The 19,203-nt window shown below is 45.0% G+C and overlaps 1 protein-coding gene across 1 annotated transcript in view; it reads right to left on the bottom strand.

Annotated features, from left to right (window-relative positions):
• MX1 (MX dynamin like GTPase 1) overlaps window positions 1–19,203 on the bottom strand; it is a 31,977-nt gene extending 12,774 nt beyond the window's left edge. Inside the window, exons 1-11 of the mRNA XM_033134275.1 lie at window positions 19,063–19,203; window positions 14,854–14,918; window positions 14,005–14,130; window positions 9,116–9,308; window positions 7,952–8,089; window positions 7,058–7,212; window positions 6,269–6,407; window positions 5,229–5,427; window positions 2,933–3,011; window positions 1,187–1,309; window positions 651–792 (exon numbers count right to left, since the gene is read on the bottom strand). Coding sequence (XP_032990166.1) covers window positions 651–792; window positions 1,187–1,309; window positions 2,933–3,011; window positions 5,229–5,427; window positions 6,269–6,407; window positions 7,058–7,212; window positions 7,952–8,089; window positions 9,116–9,308; window positions 14,005–14,109 — 1,273 coding nt within the window. The 5' untranslated portion in view covers window positions 14,110–14,130; window positions 14,854–14,918; window positions 19,063–19,203. The remainder of the gene's footprint in view (window positions 1–650; window positions 793–1,186; window positions 1,310–2,932; window positions 3,012–5,228; window positions 5,428–6,268; window positions 6,408–7,057; window positions 7,213–7,951; window positions 8,090–9,115; window positions 9,309–14,004; window positions 14,131–14,853; window positions 14,919–19,062) is intronic.

Below are 19,203 nucleotides of genomic sequence, written 5' to 3'. Positions count from 1 at the left end.
TAACTTGCTGGGAGGAATTTAGCATTAAAAAAAAAAGAGCTCTTTTCTCACAGGCTGCGTGCCATTAAGCACTTATGCTATAGTATGCTGGCTGAGCACCATACAAGAGAATCGTTGTCTTCCTTGAAGGCATAGAGAGGTCAAGCAAAATTACTTCAAATTTCCCTCAGCTGCTACGGCCTTATCATTGGTCAATATATAATTTCCTTTAGGCTTAAAAAATAAATTTCAGACCATATTTTCTACTTTTCTCATATTCTTAAGGATTTGATGATACAAGCGTGGCACCTAGCACACTGTTTTCTTTTCATTGCTGCGACTATAAAATCCATTAAGATACAGGTCAGGCTTCAAGGACCCAGCCATTTAACCAAGATCGATCTGGGTTATTTCAGTGGTGACACAAATAGGACTACACACAACATGTCAACCTGCTCACTATGGAAAGACTGCTGATTCTTCTGGAAGCTTCTTTCAGTGTCATTTGAAATAGATGCTCGCTGGGCCGGGTTCAATGACATGGTACAGAGCAAATGTGCCTTGTGTCACTAACTTCTTACTTCCATCCTCCTCACAGACTGTATTATCTGCCTCCCCAATCCTTCGTTTCAACCCAATCTACCAGGTTTACGGTGGTGCCTTGGACTCACCTTTCTGAAAATTATTTTCAATCACAGTACTCCATTTGTAGAACTCTTGTCGGATTTTGGTAAACAGCCGAGTTTCGTTCTCCTTCACAGGTTCTTCCCCTTCTATTAAAGCACGGATGTCCTGATTAAATCCATTAATTTTCTGTCAAGAAGAAAACACAAGTATAAGCGGTGATATTACAAAAAGAAGCATCAAGGTGGTTTGGAGGTCATGTGTGGGCTGAGAATGGGCGAGGCCTTCTTTGTTGCCGATGGGCCACTGGGATAATGGGAAAGAGGAGGCTTGGGCACCAGACCACCCCACTCTCCCCTTAATGCCTTTGGGATCTTGAGTGAGTCACATGATGAAGAGTCCGTGAGCAACGTGGCCATTCAGCACACTGACTCCACCTTCCACACCCCACCCCTCTCGGCCCCCATCCCTCACCACTGGCTCTTGTCTGGTGGGCAGAAGAAGAAAGAAGTGCATAAGGCACATAGCCCCTTGCATACAGTCAGCGCGTGATTCTTCAACTTGATGCAAAGGCCATACTCACATCTATCAGAAAGAACAGTTTCTCGCTTTCGCCTTCTGGTATGTCTGTGCCACAGTTACGTAACTCTTCTGTTATTTGCTGTTGAGCCTCCTTTATTTGAGCTTCTAACCGGGGCAGAGATTTCTGAGGAAAATAGAGAGAAAATGATTGAAATACACAAATATGAACTGGGAGTAAAAAGGAGGTCCTGAACTTCCTTCTGCAAGGGGCAGGACAGCTGTGCAGTACATTGGATTTCCTGGCTTCCTCTAGAAAGGTTTTCCGGAGGGAGAAGGGCACTGTTTTCCACCCAGGCCCTCCCACTTTCCTGCTCCTGTGTAAACAGCCTCAGAGCCACGCTGAGGTGACCACTCTGTCCGGTTCCTGGGCCCGGTAAAAGCAATGCCAGGAACAGCCCCTGTGATTGTTTTACATAAACTCTGCAGGGAGGTCAGAAAGAGCCATGTGTCTAGTGGGTTCTGAAGTGGCCATTGGGATAATTTGAGATTCAACAACATTTATGTTGTTCAGAGATGAAAAGTTGTCCACTTCTGGCTCTAACAATAATGTTGACTGCATGTGCTGGCTTACCGTACCATGGCGGCACACATCTAGAAACACTGGCTAAACTATCACAAGCACCCGTTTCAATGTATCAGGGGGCTGTCCAGTACAAAAGAGATACCCAGAAGCCAAAGCCAGGGGATAGTGGGTGCCCAGGGATGTGCGATGAAAATAGAGTGAAGCTGGATTTGGCCCCAAGGGCATATGTAGGAAAGAAAACGGGAACTCTAGTTTCAGAGCCTGACTTGGTGCCAGGGCAAAGGATCAATCCCCAGTGGACTTGTCCCACGTGGGGAATCTAACGGGCAAGCACCTTCTTTCTGCAGAAAGCTGGGAACCCCACAGCTAGGCTCTCATTCTAATGGTGAGTAGGCACAGCCCTGCCCGCCAGCCCATTCCTGAGGACGATACGCAATGCCTGAACTCTGGTGCCGAGCGGAGATGAGCAGAAAATCTCCATGGGGAATCTGTAACCACAAGCTCGTCCTCAGACAGGTTTGATGCCCAAATTCACACTCACTGAGGTGGCCCCCAAACCACAAGCTGAGAAGCGGGAGGCCCTTCTAGGCATCTGGCAGAAGCATACATTGCTCCTCCCTGGAGAAGTGCAGTGTGAACCCAGCCTTCCAGAAAGACCCACAGATCAAGTTCCAAGAAAGACAGCCTCACAGTCAAACCTCCAACCCAAGTCACTGTGGGTGACGGCCAGCCAGACCCAAGTACCAAGCTTCTGTCGCTGAACTCATCAGGCACAAGACACAGCAGAAATACGTACAAAGACATATTCAAAAGGATTACAAAATCCTCTTAAAAGGATTGAAAATGTGAAAAAGCAGAGACTGTCCAGACAGATTAGAAAAGGACCACGGAGAAATTTAAGAAATGACATGTATTACCAAGACATGATGAGAGTGGTTGGCAATGAGAAAAGAAGGCTTAGGACGGTGCTCATACGATTTTAATTTTTAGTTGGGCCACATGGATAGCATCTCAGCATCCCACTCGACCACTCGACAGGTGGTCCCCTGACAAGCATCATGCACACCACCTGGGCCCTTTCTAGACATGCAGAATTCCAAGCCACACTGAATCTGAGCCTGCATCTTCACGAGACCCCCCGGAGGTCTGTGTGTGTGCCACGGCGGTTCAGCTCAGTGTTTGTGGGATTCTACCCAGAGGATGGACCGTTCTGGGTGTGCTTACGCAGATGTGCGCGATGAGCTCGGTGGTCAGTCTGTTTGCCAGGCAGGGGATCGTGGCCTTTTCCTCCTCCAGGAGAACCCTGCAAGAGAAGATAGCGCACACGTCCATCTGGTGTAGCTACAAAATGCCAGTCAGCTTTGTGCTGCTGGGGAAGTTCAGGCAAATCCAGTCATTTCCAATTGGGTGGCATGTCCTGCAGATGGCACCCCACCAACGTTCAGAAGTGGATCGCATAGAATTAATTATGGCTGCATTTTAGTAACTTCAGATGACTCAAAACTGCGGAATGGGCCCTTTCAGCTGATATATTAAATGCATCTCATGACATCTGACTTAGTCTTTAGAAAAATACATATAGTCATCTATAGATACATTTTTACCATGCACACACACCCTTCTGTGTAAACCTATATAAGTAGACATAATGCAAATCGGTATAAGGCTTCATAAAAGTCTATCGACACATATTTACATCGGTGTTCGGATGAACACTGAACTGGGGGACACATCCTCCCCCGAGACAAGAATTGAAACCATGGCTGCTGGCAGGCAGGAAGCCAAGGCTTCTTCGCACTCAAAACAAAATCTGTGTCCACAGGATGAGTTATGACAGGACTTTATTTTAAAGGACTTTTTAGGATAAAAGACAGCGAAGCATGAGTTGACCTGCCTATTTGTGAGAGTACATGCACACCTAAGTTTCAGTTTCCACCTGTCCATTTGTCTAACTGTGGTAAAATACACATCACATAAAATTTACCATTTGAACAATCTAAGCTCAGGGGCGTTAAACACATTCACACTGTTGTGCAAACATCTCCACCATCATCTCCAGAACTTTCCATCTTCCCAAACTGAAACTCTATCTCCACACACCGTAGCTCCCTTTCGCCCTTCCTTCCACCCAGCCCCCGGCACCCACCATTCTACACTCTGTCTCTATGACTCTGACCACTCTCGGGACCTCACAGAGATGCAATCACACAGTATTGTCTTTTTGTGGCCCACTTATTTCACTACGAGCATAATGTCCCCCAGGTTCATCCATGTTGTAACATGTGTCACACGTCCTTCCTTTCTAAGGCTGATATTCCATCGGATGGCTAGACCCCCTTATATTCACCTGTTCCTCCATCAGTGGACACGGGGGTTGTGTCACCTCTCGGCTTCAGTGAATAATGCTGCTGTGCACAGTGGTGTATGCAAGTATCTGTTTACACCCCTGTCAATTCTGAATACGACGTCTCCACAGCCTCTGGGAGAACTGACTGCAATAGTATCAACAGTGTCCGTGGGGCTCCACTTACAGACCCATGGGCACACAAGGCGCCTCACTTAACATCTCATAAGCAGCTTTTTAGTGGCATCTTATCGGCACAGCACTCTGATGGCTGCAAACACCGTGAGCATTTACTCTGGTTATAAACCCCCTGGTTTTCAGCACTTAGATTGTTCCAGTGTTTCACCATTTCAAACAAATCTGTGCCGAACATCCTTTGGCAGACATTAGTGCGCACATCTCTGATTACTTTCCTGCGTGGAATTCCCAGAACTGAAACTCTGAACCACAGGGAGGCACCTTTCTAAGACCCGCTGGCCGTGTACCAGGTGCCATGCAGAGGTTGTGCCGGCTCCTCCTTTCCTGCCAATGCCACATCTTCTCGTTATTTTAAATCTAACAAATTTATCTGTCTTTTCCTTTTTAAAAAGTTTCACCTTTCACATTGAGGTCAGAAAGATCTTTACCTTAGGGTTATAAACTCTCCATCTATATTTTCTTCTGGAATGCTTATGGCTTCTTGCTTGGTTTTAATTTTAAACCTCAAATGATATTTATTTTGGTGTAACGTGTTAAGTAAAGGCACAATTTAACTTTCCCCCCCCAAATATTAAACAATTTTCTCAAATGCCACTAATTGATAATCAAACTGATAGAGCCTATGGATTTTAAATGCCACATTTATCACATATTAAATACGTCTCTAGGTCATTTCTGGGTTTTCTACTTTTTCCCCATTCTGTTGTATTTATGTTTTTTATTCTGGTTCTAGCACCATACTACTCAAATTATCGTAGCAAGTCCCCTCCTTAATTTGATTTTTTTTTAATTTATTTTTTTGCCATACTTGTGAATTCCTCTTATTCTTCCAGGCAAAGTCTATGGTCATTGTCAAAGAACAATCACACTCACACAATATCAGTACCCCGATATCTGCTTTCGGAAAGCACAGATGTCCCTGGGAGAACAAAGGTATTTAGTTTGGACTTGACCTTGGGGAAACAGAGCCGGGCGTACCTGAAATGTGGATGGTCCTCGAAGAAGATCTTCTCTCTGTCCAGAGCCTCGGTGAGACTCATCTGGTTCTGGATGTCCTGCTGGCCCCGGCACTTGACAATCATGTAACCCTTTTTCAGGTTGCAGACCAGGTTTCGCACCACGTCCACCACCTTGTCTTCAGTGCCTTTGTCCACCAGGTCGGGCTTCGTCAGGATTCCTGTGAACCAGAGTCTTTGGATTAAAGGATGCTCACAACTTGTCAGGAGGGAGAAGCGAAAGACAGCTCACCCATGCAGAGTCCCCCCAGCTTGTTCCGAGTCTTGCTTGAGGGCAGACAATAGGGCTTGTAGAATCCAGGTACAAGGCATAGAAGTTGCCCTCTTCCTCAATGGACTCTGTGTTCCCATTTAATACTAACTCCATTCTCCCCCTCCCAGACACTGGCACCTGCCACCCTACTTTGTCACAATGAATATGAGTGCTCTAGAGAACTCACGTAAGTGGAATCATACACTACCATATTTCCCCCAAAATAAGACCGGGCCTTATATTAATTTTTGCAATTAAGACCAGATCCTATATTAATTTTTGCTCCAAAAGATGCATTAAAATCATGCTAGGGCTTATTTTCCAGTTGGGTCTTATTTTCAGAGAAACACGGTATTTGTCCTTTTGTATCCGGCTTATTTCACTTCGTAGAATACCTTCAAAGTCCAAATTGAATGCCACCAAAGCTGTGGCATGTGTCATAATGTCTCTCCTTTCTACCTCAAATGCATTGGTAACTGATATAACTGCTTTCTGGTTTTGCTCTGCCCCCTGACCCCACCATGCCTTTTATAAGCAGGTAGACAAAGATTATGAGCCAACTTGTGGCCAACACTCTGCACCCAGAGTGTATGCGGCCCATGTCATCAGGACTCAGTGGGCATCAAACCTGGCACCTTAGCAGTTCTCATTCGCTGGGTGCAGGCCCTCAGCCATGCACCCATTTAGATTGAAGGGATGATTTTCCACCATCTGACCATGATCATTTTTAGGTTTTTCCCTCTTCTTACCTATGGTCCTGTCTCCTTCAGGGTCCACCTCCTGGGCCATGCTCAGTGCCTCTGTGGTGGCAATGTCCACGTTACTGGGCACCACCACCAAGTTGATTGTCTCCTGCCTAAAGATGTATTTCTTGATGAGTGTTGTGATCTGCAAGAAAATGAGAGGATGTGATAATTGAGATAGGTCCTGACTTTGTACTTGCTTCAGGCCTTCAGAGTCCTAGGAATATTTCCCCAAAATAAATGAGCCCACAACACAAGCCCGGTGGCACTTCCCAAGCTAGAGTTATAAGAAACCAAGTTCTCTGGCAGAAAACAGAGTTCTGGGATCAGGGAAAACCTTGTGGTTTTCACTCATTTACTATCTCCTAAGACCTTAAATCTGAGGCTCTCGATGAAAAACAAGATGCTTGACTATTCCCTAAATCTTTAATCTATAGTGAGAGTCACTGATATGGAAATATTGTTATATTGTTCCTAATGTGCTCTCTTCCCACATAAAATCCCTTCCTGACACACGTCAGTTTAGACGTGTGGCAAAATGTGACAATAACCCAAAAACGAGTCACTGTATAAAACACAAAACATATAAAATGTATTTCCAGTTTTGCTTGTTTACCTCACTCTCTCCAGAGAAGCTTCCGTCTGACTTGGTGGAGGAGACCACAGTTTGCTTTCCAAATGCCCCACTCACGCCTCCTAATATCCACCCTTCAAACTCAGCCCTGAATATACTATTGCTCTAATGCAGCCCCCATTTCCCCAAGACCAAGGTCAGAATGGAGCCTGAAGTTTCACCTGACGTCCGATGTCAGCTGGCTGATTGCCCACAGGCACCCTGGTGATACCAGGAAGGTCGATCAGGGTCAGATCTGGGACATGAGGGGAGCTGATCTCCAGACTAATTAGCTCATGACTGATTCCCATTCCTTCCCCAGCAATGGCATTCTGGGCTACAGAAGGGGAAAAAAAGACAAACTGAATAGCACTTAGGATGAAAGTGTCTCATTACAGCAAATCCTCTGAAAGCAACACCTACCAGCCACTTTCGTACCACCCCTAAATGACTGAAACTTAATTATGTGACATATTAGGAAGAAATTAAAGGCAATAAGGAAAAGTTATTTATTCATCTCAATCACACTTAGAGCAACTAACTGTGTCACTCCTTTGTCTTTATTGACTTCAAGTATTATTTCTCCTTTTGAATGTTTCAAATTGATCAAATGATCTCTGTGGTTTGCATTTATTGAGACCTGCCATAAATTAGCTCAGCAAGAATTATGTAAACACGTCCATTCTGCTTCTGGAAGAAAAGGCCTACCCCTATTCTTCTTCCATCAGGTCTGTGGGGTTGGGGGGAACTCTTGACTAAGAAACAGATACTCAATATTTGGAGAAAAGCTTTAAATTTTAAAATGCACATCATTCTCAAAGATACTTAATTTAGATACTAAGCAATACATTACTGAAGTCAGATTCTGCCCAAAAGCACTAGTCTTAATGAGGGAAAATACAAGGATGCTGGGGTCTGATGTGCAGGGGGAGGTAGAGAGGGGGGAGGCTGGTTCCCAAGGGAGCAGGACAGACCCAGAAAAGAAGGAGTGGGGCGATGACAGGCAGACCCCACCCACTCCACATGGTCTGACCAGCTATCCAATAGGTGAGGATGAATGAACACGGGGTACTTACCTTTCCTGATTTCCTTTTCTACTTCTGAAGCAGTTGGAATCTCAAGCTCCACATCCTTGTAACTGACTTTGCCCTTCCACTCTTCTTCATTCCCAAGTTTTCTCAGTTTCAGCACCAGAGGACATCTTGTAACAATACCTAGGAGGCCACGTCCACATCAGTTCTAGGTTCTGCTCTTAAACGTCCTATATGGTAGCCTTAGACCAGTGGTTCTCAAACTTTTATGTAATCTGGGAGACTGCTGACACTGCAGACGTTCTGGTCTCACCCTGCGATGCTCTGATGCACGTTGCATATACATTTAAGGTGACTTGGGGCTCCCTAATGCTTGAAAGCCACCATTTTAAGCTTCGCACTTTATCCCAGTGTTCTGCCATCAGCTCAGATGGCAAACGGTCATGGGAAAACCCCAAACTTACGGAAACATCCTCCTCTATCCCCGGAGACACAGAGCACTCTCATCAGGAAGGCACACTGCTCCCACCAGGCCAGCTCAGCAGGCCAGTTCACCATGAACTCCTTCCAAATCCCAGCCATTGTTCACATCTAACCCACTCGTCAAGACCCACCTCAGGTCTGTCCCCTTCCCCTGAGCCCTCACTGATATCCTGGGCCTTGTAGCTCGGACAGCACCACTAACCAGAGCACCAACCTTTACCTCCCCGATGGAGGGTCAACTCTTGGAAGGGGCTCAGGAAAGACACCCACATGACCACAGTTGTGTGCTAGGGACCTTCCACAAACTGCAGGTTACATACAACCCATACAAAAATGTGTGATGAGAGGGGTTTGGGACTGAATTGTGTCCCTATCAGAATGTATATGTTGAAGCCCTAGCCCCCAGTGTGACTGTATTTGGAGATAGGGTCTTTAAGGAGGTGATTAAGGTGAAATGAGGTCATAGGGTAGGGCCCTAACCAGTATGACTGGTATTCTTACAAAAAGAGGAAGAGACACCAGACATGTGCACACACAGAGAAAAGGCCATGTGAGGACACAACGAGGGGATGGTCATCTGCACAGGGGAAAGGTCTCAGGTGAAGCCAACCTGCTGGCTTCCAGACTCCAGAACTGTGAGAAATAAACTTCTGTTGCTTAAGCCACCCAGTCTGTGGTATTTGTTATGGCCATCCAAGCTGACTAAGCCAGAGGGCAAGTTCTTACCGCTGCCCCTGGGAAGGGCGACGCCCGACAGCGCCTCCAGCACGGAGCTCTTGCCCGAGCTCTGGTCCCCGATGACCGCGATGGCAGGCAGGGCCAGGTCCTGCTCCACGCCCAGGGCCCGCAGCGAGTCGATGAGGTCGAGGCAGGGACGCACCTTCTCCTCATACTGGCTGGTCAGGCTGTACTCGGGCCCCTGGAGGAGGAAGAATAGGAAAATTTTGTCATGGCTTTAAGGTCATGTTCCATCAAAAATGGACAACTTCAATTGCTTAATACAGAATATTGGAGTTCCCAAAAGAGAGTGGGAGAGGAACAGAAGAAACAAATATTTGAAGAAATAATAGATAAAATTTTCCCAAACTGGATGAAAACTATTAACCCAAAGACCCAAGAAGCTCATTGAACCCCAAGCACAAGAAATAAAGTCAACGACATCAAGGCACTTTATAATTAAATTGCTCAAAACCAGTGATGAGAAAATGTTTAAAAGTAGCCAGAGAATGACATGTTATGTACAGAGGAACAAAGATGAGATTTCAGCAGATTTCTTATCAGAAATAATGCAAGTGAGAAGACAGGGGAGTAGCATTTTTAAAATACTGAAAATATCTTTTAAAAATGAAGGTGAAATAAAGATTTTTTCAGATATACCAAAGGAGAAATAAAGACTTATTTCATATGCTGTAAAATAAAGATGTTTTCAGATAGACTAAAGATGGATGAAGCCATCACCTGCATGGCAGGGAATGTTAAAAAGTCCTTCCAGCAAAAGGAAAATGGTTCTGAATGGACACCTAAATCTACAGAAAGGAATCCCCACCAGACATGGTAACTACTATACTTTTAAAAATTATGTAAATATCTTTAAAAGATATTTCATTATTCGAAGAAAAATAATAATGTATTGTGAGGTTTATGATACAGATTACTGGAATTACTTTAGCTACAGATTACTGTAGCTAAAGTTAGAATTCATGACAAAAATAATATAAAGGCTAGGAGGGGAGACATGGAAGAATAATATTGGTTCTTATATTAAATGTGATGTAGTATAATATCATTTAAAGGTAGACTTGATAAGTTAATAATATTTAATATAAAGCCTAATACAGTTGTATTTAATAAACCAAGAGGATAAAATGGAATCATAAAAATATTGGATTAATTCAAAAGAAGGCAGAGAAAGAGGAAAGAGGAAATGAAGAACAGATAAGATAAATAGAAAATAAATAGCAAAATGAGCTTCTTAAGCCCAATTATTAATATAGACAATCACAATAAATATAAATGGTCTAAGTACCCCTAGTTGTCAAAATGACTTTGAGGGGCCAGCCCGGTGGCTCAGGCGGTTGGAGCTCCACGCTCCTAACTCCGAAAGCTGCTGGTTCGATTCCCACATGGGCCAGTGGGCTCTCAACCACAAGGTTGCCGGTTCGACTCCCGCAAGGGATGGTGGGCTGCACCCCCTGCAACTAGCAATGGCAACTGGACCTGGAGCTGAATGGCACCCTCCACAACTAAGATTGAAAGGACAACAACTTGACTTGGAAAAAAAAAGTCCTGAAAGTACACACTGTTTCCCCAAAAAAGTCCTGTTCCCCTTCCCCAATAAAAAAAAAAAAAAAAAGTAATTGTGGTTTAAAAGGTTAAAAATAATTTTTAAAAAATGATTTTGAAAAAGAACAAAGTTGGAGGACTAACATTATCATATTTCAATAATTATTATAAGACTGCAATAACCAAAACAATGTGATACTGGTGCAAAAATGGAGAAAGAGATCAATGGAACAGAATACATACTCCAGAAATAAACCGACTGATTTTTTTTTTAAGTGTGTTTTTCCAGGACCCATCAGCTCCAAGTCAAGTAGTTGTTTCAATCTAGCTGTGGAGGGCGCAGCTCACAGTGGCCCATGTGGGGATCAAACCAGCAACCTTGTTGTTAAGAGCACCACATTCTAACCAATTGAGCTAACTGGCTGCCCCGAACAACTGATTTTTGACACAAGTGCAAGGACAATGCAGTGGGAAAAAGATAAGCTTTTCAACAAACGGTATTGGGATAATTGAATACCTACCTACACACACACACACACACACACACAGACACACACACACACACACACACACACACAAAGACTTTATATTTCATGCCATATACCAAAATTAACTCACAATGGATCACAGACCTAAGTACAAAACTTAAAACTATAGAACTTCTAAAAGAAAATAGAGGAGAAAGTCTTTGTGACTATGAATTAAGCTATGATTTCTTAGATATGGCCCCAAAAGCACAATCCATAAAAGAACCAACTGATTAATTGGACTTCATTAAAATTGAAAATATCTGATGGTTAAAAGAGGCTGTTAAGAGAATAAAAAGACAAGCATATGTTTGCAAAGCATATATCTGCCAAGGACTTTTACCCAAAATATACAAAAAGATCTCAAAACTTAACAGTAAAATGAACAAGCCAATTAGGAATAAAATATGACAAAATCATTTTGTTTATCTTTTACATTTTTCTTTTTAATTCCTATTTTTGTGTATGCTTTATAATATACATAAATTTTACTAGAATAGTTTCTTTACATCATGGTGAGGAGCTATTTATTTTGGAGACCAGACAAACCTTTGTTGTGGCAGAGTGTTTTTGGCATTATAAGTTTAGCAGAATCCCTGGCCTCTATTCACTGTTCTCCCTGAGTTGTGACAACCAAAATGTCTCCAGACATTGCCACATGTTCCAAGAGGCAAAACTGCCTTGGGTTGGGTTGGGTTGAGAACCATTGCCTTACAGCATGTATGAATATAAAGCTTCATATATGGGGAATACTGACAAATTTCAGCCCAGAAGGGGGTACACACTGGCAAGGACTCCCTTGACCAAACTTGAATGGGGCTCCTTTGAGCCCTCTCCTCAGCTTGCTGCTAAGCCAGTTCATCCAGAAGTCCACCACCTTTGGTAATTAATCAAGTTCCCTCCCCCAGTCCCTTGATCCTAACCAAGTTCCTCTTACTAATTCTCCCTGCTCTCTTTCACCCTGCCCACTGGGCTGGTTATAAAACCCAGTTGTTCTCGTATTCCAGCTGAACTCCATTTCTCTCTCCTATTGCAATAGTCTTGAGTAAAATCTGCCTTGCTGATTTTTTAACTAGTGCCTGGTGCCATTTTTCTCCATAACAACACTTAGAAAGATGTGGAGCCACTCCTCCACAGGGAAAGCCTATGGTGGCAGTGCCAGAAGCATGAGCAGCCTCAGTCTCAGCCCTCCTTATAGGTTTTCATTTCTTCCTATCGTCCATTCACAAGAGAGTATAAAAGATGAATGAATAACAATTAGCAAATATGCGTGTACCAACCACCTGGGTTAAGAAAACACGTATTCCTAGTACTTAAGACGTTGCACACACCCCTCCCTAGTCACCTTCCTCCTACTGCCCCTTCACCCCTAGAGGGTCCCTCTATCCTGAGGCGTGTGATAGTGTTTTTGCTCTTCTTTACAGTTTTACCATCTATCCACCTCTCCCTAAACAACATACTGATTATTTTTGCCTGTTTTGCAGCTTTATCTAAATGAGACCACGCTGTACATTTCTTCTATGGCTCGATCCTTTGGTTCACCATTGTTTCTTAGACTCAGCCTTCCAGATGCCTAGAACCTCAGTTCATTCATTGTCACCTCTCTGTAGAATTCTGCTACATGAGCTCACCACAATCTGTGTACACATCCCACCACTCGTGGGCACATGTGTGGAGTTTGCTGTTATAAACAATGCTCCCAGGGGGTACGTGCAAGAGTCTGCATAGTGGTTCTCAAACTATAGCAACGAAGTAGAATCCCCTGGAGAGCTTACTGAAACACAGATGGTGGGCCCTACTGGAGTTTCTAGTTCACTAGGTCTGGGGGAGGATTGTGATGGTGGTGGTGGTTGAGGGGTGATCATTTGCATTTCAGCCTCCTAGGCGATGCTGAGGGTGCTGGTCCGGGGAGCACACTTGGAGAACCAAGGTCTATGCCTTGGTAGAACTGCCAGATCACAAGACACACCCTGGTCAACTTGCCTGGAAAAGGCCAAGCAGGTGGTTATGAGCAGTGTGAGTTCTTACTGCCCTTTACCCTGCCGGTTCTAGCCAGGCCAGACACAGTTATACAGGGTGGTGGAAAGATGGGTGCACCTCCTTATTTTCCTATGTCCTTCCACATGGTTTTTAATGTTCTTTAACCCTGATCGTGGAAATGGAGTCAACTTGAAAGAAGCTGATGATCCGTGGCTTTAAAACATGTAACAGCAATAAACTAAGCATGAAGTGCCCAGTCTCTACCTGCATTTACTCCCCTCGACAGCCACACAGAGTAAATATCACTATTATTCCCATTTCAGAGATGGAAAACCAGGCTTGTAAAGGGAAAAATAACCATCCACCCACGATCAGACAGCTGGAAGTGTCAGCTTTAGGATCAATTTCAGGTTGGACTGATTCCAGAAGCTGCGTTTGGTTCCCACCAAAAATATGTCTTGCTTCTGAGAAAGAAGACAGCACATGGCTCCCCTGTGAGAAAATGTCATGATGACATCTCAGGGGGTTGCAGCTTGAGACGGAACCATGATGTGGGCGTGTGGTAATAGGGCTCCTTGGGCTGAGGGCCCTGGCCAGTACCTACACGAGCCAGTCAGCATGTCTCCTGGCTTCCCAAGCCAAAATTGAACACCAACCAGAACCAGCGAAGGCAAAACGTCTACCCTTGGCTTCCAGAAGGGCTCAGTCCGTAGGATCCGCATCCTGTCCTGCCCCAGGAGAGGTGAGGGAGGGGTCTCGCCACGCACAGGACAACTGGACACAGCTTACAGCCACGTGGATACTGACGTGCAGGCAACAACTTACTTTTTTCAGAGTTTCCACTAGCATATCATCATTTCTATTTGGTGACTGATGATCTGATGCAGAGGCTGAATCAGGTTTTGCAATTTCCTCTTCAGAACGAACCATCTTCTTCCTGTATCTGTTCAGCTTGAAGTCAGGCAGATCAGAATTAACACCATTCAAAAGCTGTGGACATCCAGTCACGGAATCCAACCCAACATTCTTTACTGACTGAAAAAGGAACGACGGAGGACCCCAAGATAGCAAATGTCAGAGGAAGACAAATGCTGCATGACCACTCAGTCGTCTTCATGAATCTGCTTCCAGAACCCAAAAGATTTTTTAAACTAGGTATTGACTGCCACAATTTTGGGGAGAGCATTAAAATTTTTTTCACCATGAATTTAGATAGTGGTAAAGAATGAAGTATCTGATGCCTTTTTTAAAAATTTACATTTATAAATAAAATTACTATAGAACATTTTCTAATGTAGCTGAGAGAATCTAAATATTATGCAAACATATAATCTAAATTGATATGCAAACATATAGTTTAAAAACTATATGAACTCCAAGTCATTTATTCTGTTCCTTTTGATCATCAATTTCATACTTCGTCCCATTTCCTCCACATAAGTGTATCTTAATGTCATTCATTTTATTTTTGAAAGCATTAAATTGACCACTTTATCACACTTGTCTACATCAAAAAAATATGCATGCATTATTTGAAATTCATTTAAAAATATTTCTGGGACCACAAGATTCTAAATATTAAATTGTACACATCTAATAATCTTGGGTAAGAGTAAAAAAAATTTTTCTCCTATGATTTGAAATGTTATAAAATATACAAAGTTATCTACTTACCCGCAGTATACCTTCCTTTTACTTGATGAGTTGGACAGAAATGCGGAGCTGTTCTTCTACGCCTCCTTGAAATCATACAAAACATACAAATAAGACCAAAACCCTGGTGAATGAATGAGGGTACTCAAGCACGTACATTCCCGTTGCTGACAATGGCGCAAATGCAGAGGGGACCCGCTTTGAAGCCCATCCATAGTGCCCAGAATCCTTTTTGTAAATCTTGAATATTTTAATTCTAAGGTACACAGTCTTGCTATAAATTTACTGCCTAAATTAATAACTTTTTTCTGATGCTCTGTGCTTCTTTTCCAGGGATTCTCCCCCAAGAGTTATACAATCATCCTCAATATTGGTGCAGTTGAAGGGCAAGGTTAAAAAGGCAAAAGGGAGACCGGGATGCCCTCCTTTCATCGTCAAGTGGGAGAAAGGTGATTTTGAAAGGTGATCAGTTTTAAAGACTACCATTTGGAATTTGGCATTCTAGAAATTTATTCCCTAACCCCCAACTCCCATGACTTTGGAAAGACTGTGTGCCCAGGGGGTCCCAGGCTGGGGCCCCATGTTGAAAACCACAGCTGCCTTGGTTGGCCTTACTGCACCCAGTCAGGTGGCGTCATCGATCCCCAGGGCTTATACCCCTATAACTATGAATTCGAGTAGGGGCAAAACAGGACTTTGTGAACATATTCCCTTCCTCCCCCCTTTTCTTGTCTTGTCATGATTCTTTCTGGCTATGCCTGCATTATCTAGTCAGGCACTGAGGTCCTCTGTAAACAAGCACTCAGCTCAGGAACGGCAATTACATAGATTTGTGGCTTTAGAGATGCCAGAAGATATTACAATTGAAAAAATTCCCAACCAGTAAAAGGGAACACTCGCCAGTGGGAGTCAGAGTTTCTTTCTGCCTTCAACACATTCCACGTTTTCATGGCTTTGTGGTGTTTTTTTTATACCCCTTTCATAGCAGCTGCCATCTCTTCCATCCGTGGGATCTTTTAAGGAAGGACACACTTAACTCTCTATGGACCCAACTGCCCACAGGACTTCTTGTCTCTCTTACCTACACATATAGTCTCAGCAGTTGTGATTTTAAATGTTAATATTATGAATTCCGTGTCTTTTTTCCAGCATTGTCGGGTCACACCAGCATACTGCCTGGCACAGGAAAGGTGCTCAATGAATTCTGAATCCATGACTCAAAGGCCACAGTCCCTGCCCCCCCCCAATAAGGAGTCTCCATATTGCTACCTACGTAAATATGCCAAGACAAAAAGTAAAAACTATTTGTGCAGTTTTTGCAAAAGAAAAAGGTAAAAGCAGTCAGTCGTTAATATGGGGCAACCGTCCTAGTAAACCTGAACCTGCTCTATGAGAATTGTGTCCAGTGTTTAAAAACTGACTCAGCAAGGGTTTCCCATAGAAAACTTACAGCTTTTCAAGCACATCCTGTTTTTATTTTAAAAGAAAGTTCTGACTGACTAGCAATACTAAGGCAGTTCCCCGCACACAGGATGCGTCTTTATTTCTTTCAAATGTTTTAAAATAAAAAAAAAAAACAAATTATTAAAAAAAAATTTTAATTCCCATCCCTCATGCCCCTCCTCTGGCAACCATCAGCGTACTCTCTATATCTAAGGGTCTGTTTCCGCTTTGTTTTGTTTATTCATTTATTTTGTTTTAGATTCCCCACATAATAGAGATCATATGGTATCTCACTTTCTGATTGGTAAAATGACAGTCCCTGAAAGCAAAAACGTGTGGGTTTTGTCTGTCCATCTTAAATGTTTGTACCTTTCATGGATCATCTTTGAGGATCGGTTTGGATTTCAGGAGCAGGACAATCTCAGTAAGGAAAACCACTTTCTGACTTCTTCATCACACCCCGCATTCCGCTACAGCTGCCACACTCGCCTGAATGCATTTGCCAACTTTGGCCATCGTGGTGACCCTTAGCTCTCAGCCCATACTGCTCATCAAACGTCTACTCTGGACCCTGCGTTTGCAGACAAGACCGAAGGGAGTTTTGAGGCCTGCACACCATCTCTCCTTTCCAGCTGTCACCTTCCGCACCTCTGCACACCCCCAGTGGGCACTGGTGGGCTACTGGACCAGGCTCTCCTCTCACTCCGAAGCTTGGTTTAGGGAGGAGAGACCCTGCCCAGGTGCAGCAGCCTCTTTCCATTCCTGCCCAGGGCAGCTCTGTGTCCACTCAGGTCTCACTGTCCGTGGGGGTGACGGGCTGGCTGCCCCCTCCACTTCAGATTTCCGGACTGGTAGCTTGCCAGTGGCCTCCAGACTAGAGGCCCATCTAACTAACAGCAGTGGCACTGGAGAATCCCTGCTGTGGGCTGAGGGGGTGGATTTCCGTGCTTGTGGGGAAGCTTCCTGAGCTTAGAGAGCATGCGGCAGCGGGGATGGGAGGGTGATTTAGCGCCCCCACCTCTGCGAAGGACCACATACCTAGCATATCCTACAGACTGCCAGATCCAGAGTCTGCACCTTGCCCAAGAAGGGGACCGAAAGTTTTACATTGTGGGATATTGATTTTCAAGCTGGTTACTAAGAAACAAAAGACCCAGAAAGAACCTTTGCTCCCCCACCCCTTCCTGCTCAAGAGAATCAGACAGAAAAACCTGCTTCAGGGAGGAAACTTAGCATAATGGCTGGTCACTACACAGGGAGACTCCACGCGGGAGCCTGTGGACCATCCCGCCAGAGTCCCATTGTGTGGACCATCCCGCCAGAGTCCCATTGTCTCGGGGTTGGTTGCCCAGCAAGAATTTGCCTGCCAGGCTGTTCCATCTTCCTTAACTACCTGTAAATCACCCATTCTCACTTCTGAAATCTAATACCCCATCCCCCCTTTTCTCCTTTGTCCATAATGTCATGTATACCCAGTGTTGCCTCGCTGCCTGGAATTTTCCTGCTTCTGTGAATTCCCCTTTCATATGTACTAAAACTTGATTTTCTCCTGTTAATCTGTCTCTGTTAATTTGATTATTAACCCAGAGAGAAGCACACAGGTGGGAGGAAAAGTATTTTTTCCAGCACTCACACTCATAAATCAGACTAGATCTTAAAATAATCTCGCAGGACTTACATTTGCATTTTCTCTTGAAAGTGTTCTGCTTTCTAAAAGCCCAGACATTTAAATATTTTATTATTAAACGGGAGAACATCTCCACTTTACCCTAATGCTCTCTCCGTAGACACACTGAGCTGAGTGTCGGGATGTGGGGAGAAGGGAAGAGGAAAGAATGGGGGGGGGGGGTCACCTCGGAGGTGGTGGAGGTGGGGAGAGCAGGTGTGCTCCAAAACAGAAAGGTGACACCCAGCCTTTGGGACTGACAGCTGACGGTTAGTATCACTTGACCGTACTTCCAACAAAAACTTGATTTAAAATTTGACCTAACTCCGAGAAGCCCACATGCACCGCTCTCGGTGGCTGCTGGGTTACTTCCGTCAGCCCCTAGCACATCCTGCCTCGGTTTATCCCCGCAAATGACAATGGACCCGGAGTGTGAGTCTGCCCCACTCAGTGGCACCCTGCTGCACAAACTTAAGGGGCACCTCCCCGGTGGGTGGGGCTATGCGGCGCAGGGCACTTCGGCGCATGCCTGGTCTCTCCCAGCAGGAGGTCCTTCCCACGGGGCTGCGCCCGTACCCAGAGCTTCCTCGCAAGGACGCTCAGCTCCAGCCGCTCATACTCTGCAGGGTCCGTGAAGGCCCTTTGTCCATCAGCTTCCAAGGAATCCCCGGGGCTGACCTGTCCGCTTTGAACGCGTTAGCTGGATAAGTCAACAATAAAAAGTGGTCGGCTTTTGGGGTGGGCTCGGAGACCATGCAGCGGTGGATGTGAAACTTTTTCAGTGCGTCGCCCTTAACCCGCTCTTTCAGAGACCCCATTGGCTCCCATCCCCAGTACCTTCCCACCTCCTCAAGCAGAAAAGCCACCGGTTCGGGGGCTGTTTGGGATCGGTCACCCAGGAGCCTCAGCAGCCGTTGCTCTGAAGTAGAATCAAGCGCGCTCTCGGCCCAGCCAGCATCAGTGTTGTTCTCATTCTCATTCAGCATCATTACTATTACTAGCCCCGCAATGCCCACACCGCCGAGCGCTCCCTCTGCAACCAGCCTCCCTCTGCAAACGCCCTCCTTCGAGCCTCCCGCAGCCGGCCGGAGGGTGCACGGACCCGGGAGCGCGATACTCACCCGTCTCCTCACTGCCGCGAGTGCGGCACCCTCACCACTCTCCGGCTTTAAGTGGTGTGTGTGCTCCGCCCTCCGCTCCAGTCAGGCCAGGCCGCGGGGAAACGAAACTCTCCTACCCCGAGGGGCCGGAGGGAACAGAAA

This window comes from Rhinolophus ferrumequinum, chromosome 2 (genome assembly GCF_004115265.2).
Source record: "Rhinolophus ferrumequinum isolate MPI-CBG mRhiFer1 chromosome 2, mRhiFer1_v1.p, whole genome shotgun sequence".
NCBI lineage: Eukaryota > Metazoa > Chordata > Mammalia > Chiroptera > Rhinolophidae > Rhinolophus > Rhinolophus ferrumequinum.
Note: the sequence above shows the minus strand (reverse complement) of the source record. Positions and strands in the feature narration are given on the sequence as shown.